The sequence below is a fragment of the Halyomorpha halys genome, unplaced genomic scaffold (genome assembly GCF_000696795.3).
Source record: "Halyomorpha halys isolate HHAL.00 unplaced genomic scaffold, Hhal_1.1 Scaffold772.1, whole genome shotgun sequence".
Lineage (NCBI taxonomy): Eukaryota > Metazoa > Arthropoda > Insecta > Hemiptera > Pentatomidae > Halyomorpha > Halyomorpha halys.
In genome coordinates, this window is record NW_027112238.1 from 131,643 (window position 1) to 133,563 (window position 1,921).

At 30.0% G+C, this 1,921-nt stretch overlaps 1 protein-coding gene across 2 annotated transcripts in view; it reads right to left on the bottom strand.

Moving 5' to 3' along the window:
* Nucleotides 1–302: 302 nt before the first annotated feature.
* Nucleotides 303–1,921, bottom strand: part of Tbce (Tubulin-binding cofactor E) — a 43,080-nt gene continuing 41,461 nt past the window's right edge. For both annotated transcript variants that reach the window (XM_067050203.1, XM_067050202.1), the window contains exon 11: nt 303–509. In XM_067050203.1, the coding sequence (XP_066906304.1) occupies nt 417–509 (93 nt within the window). In that variant the 3' untranslated portion in view covers nt 303–416. The remainder of the gene's footprint in view (nt 510–1,921) is intronic.

The following is a 1,921-nucleotide window of genomic DNA, read 5'->3' on the forward strand; positions in this document are numbered from 1 at the left end:
ATTAGAATTTTAAATAAAGTTAATTATCACATTATATTTATGAATTAATAAAAAAACTGAGGATATTAAGATAACTACGAATATTCAGAAATTATTGAATGTTTAATAACTAAGCATCAAATAATATAATATTTAATAAAAGTTTATTAGTAGTAGTTCTGGTTAAAGATAAAGTTAAAATAGTCAGACAAATTTAAATAGTTTTATTGCTAATTGTTTATCGTATATTATTTATTCGTTAGAAATTAAAAAATATATTATCAATTAAAACCTAAAACTTAATGGTAATCAATAAATAAAGCTAGCCATCTAAGAAAAATATATTTTTCTATACATCATATGATACAGAGGTTCGACGAGCAGAGATCCTCTCCATTCTTAGCAACTCTCAGTTCTTACAGACTAACAGTGCTCGATCACCAATCAACTTTCACAGTATCTCCATCTTCGACGCAGTAATAGCTCAAAGTTTTCATCATGTTGTCGAGTTCTATCTTGAGTAATGGGTTCTAAAATCAATTTATTGCATTAATTGAATTTGGAGAAAGTAATCATAATTTAAACTGGTTTTACAAGATATGCTGACATTTTTACTTAAACATATGGGGCATAATCAGGCCAATACTTAATTGAAACATAAATAGAGATAAGAGTTACAAATAATAGTAATTATTATTTCGATAGTGATAATTATTAACCTTTAACTACTACCATTAGGGATATTTATGATGTTGTGTTAAACATAAAATGTAGAGGAGCTCAAGGTGGATTTTCTGGGTAACTTTGTAACCTTTACTTCCAAAACCTTCCAGAATTTCATTACTTTTGTGAGAAGGCAACACTGTATGATCCAGTAACCTGGAAGAAAACTTGAAAAACAGGTAACTTTGTGGTTTTTTGATGTTGGAACGAGGACAGTGATTCAGCCCATATAGTCCTAACAGTGATTCAACATGTTGTCAAAGATGCTTTATTTGATGTGATACGAAAAAAGTGGCCAGACATAGAGCAAGACTCTATTGAAGATTGAGGTGATTTAAAACATTAGGAATCTATCTATTGAGTAATACTTCATTGAAATAAACTAGTTATTTTTGGTATTGTTGAATAGATTTTGATTTGAAATTATTGTTTCTAATGTATTAAGGTAGGATATAATTGATCAAACATCTGATCTGAGTTTCTTAAAGGTATTGTTTCACCATTGCTTTTTAATTTCATCACTTGAAAACTATTAACTCCTTACAATTTTAATCCATTACTTAATTAGAAAATTAAAAACATTCAAAACAAAAATAACACAAACCAAACACGAGCAACAAGCAACCAATCTATCAAAGCGATAACAAACGAAATGGAGAAGAGCTCAGCTGGTCTGTAGCATGATGTCATTCTCCATTTAGCAGACCATTCAACCATGCTAAATACTATATCATTTTAATATGCTAAAAGAATAAAATGTTTCTCTATTTAACACAAAGTTTTCCCTTAAACACATTTAAATAATCAAGTCAAGCTAAAGATCATGAATACCACTACTATCACTATTTACTATAATCATCTATTATATTTCATTATTATTATAGGAAACTATAAGATAGTTAAATCAAGCAATATTTAAAAAGCACTTGAAATCAAAAACGGCATGGAACCCTCCACCCCCGCCCTCCGTAATAGCCTTACTTATCTGACTTTTCAAAAAGACAATTATAGCGAGTAGGTCGGTCGATATACGACATGTCACAATCTCACAAGAAACCATAACACAAAAAAAAAGGAAATCCTTCCCCACTGGACCCGCCTCGCTAAGACCCCCGGGGAGTCCTATATCACTTTTGGAATATTAGCATAAAACGGGAAGAGGAGACTATAAGATAATTAAATCGAGCAATATTTAAAAAGCTCCTGAAATTGATAAACG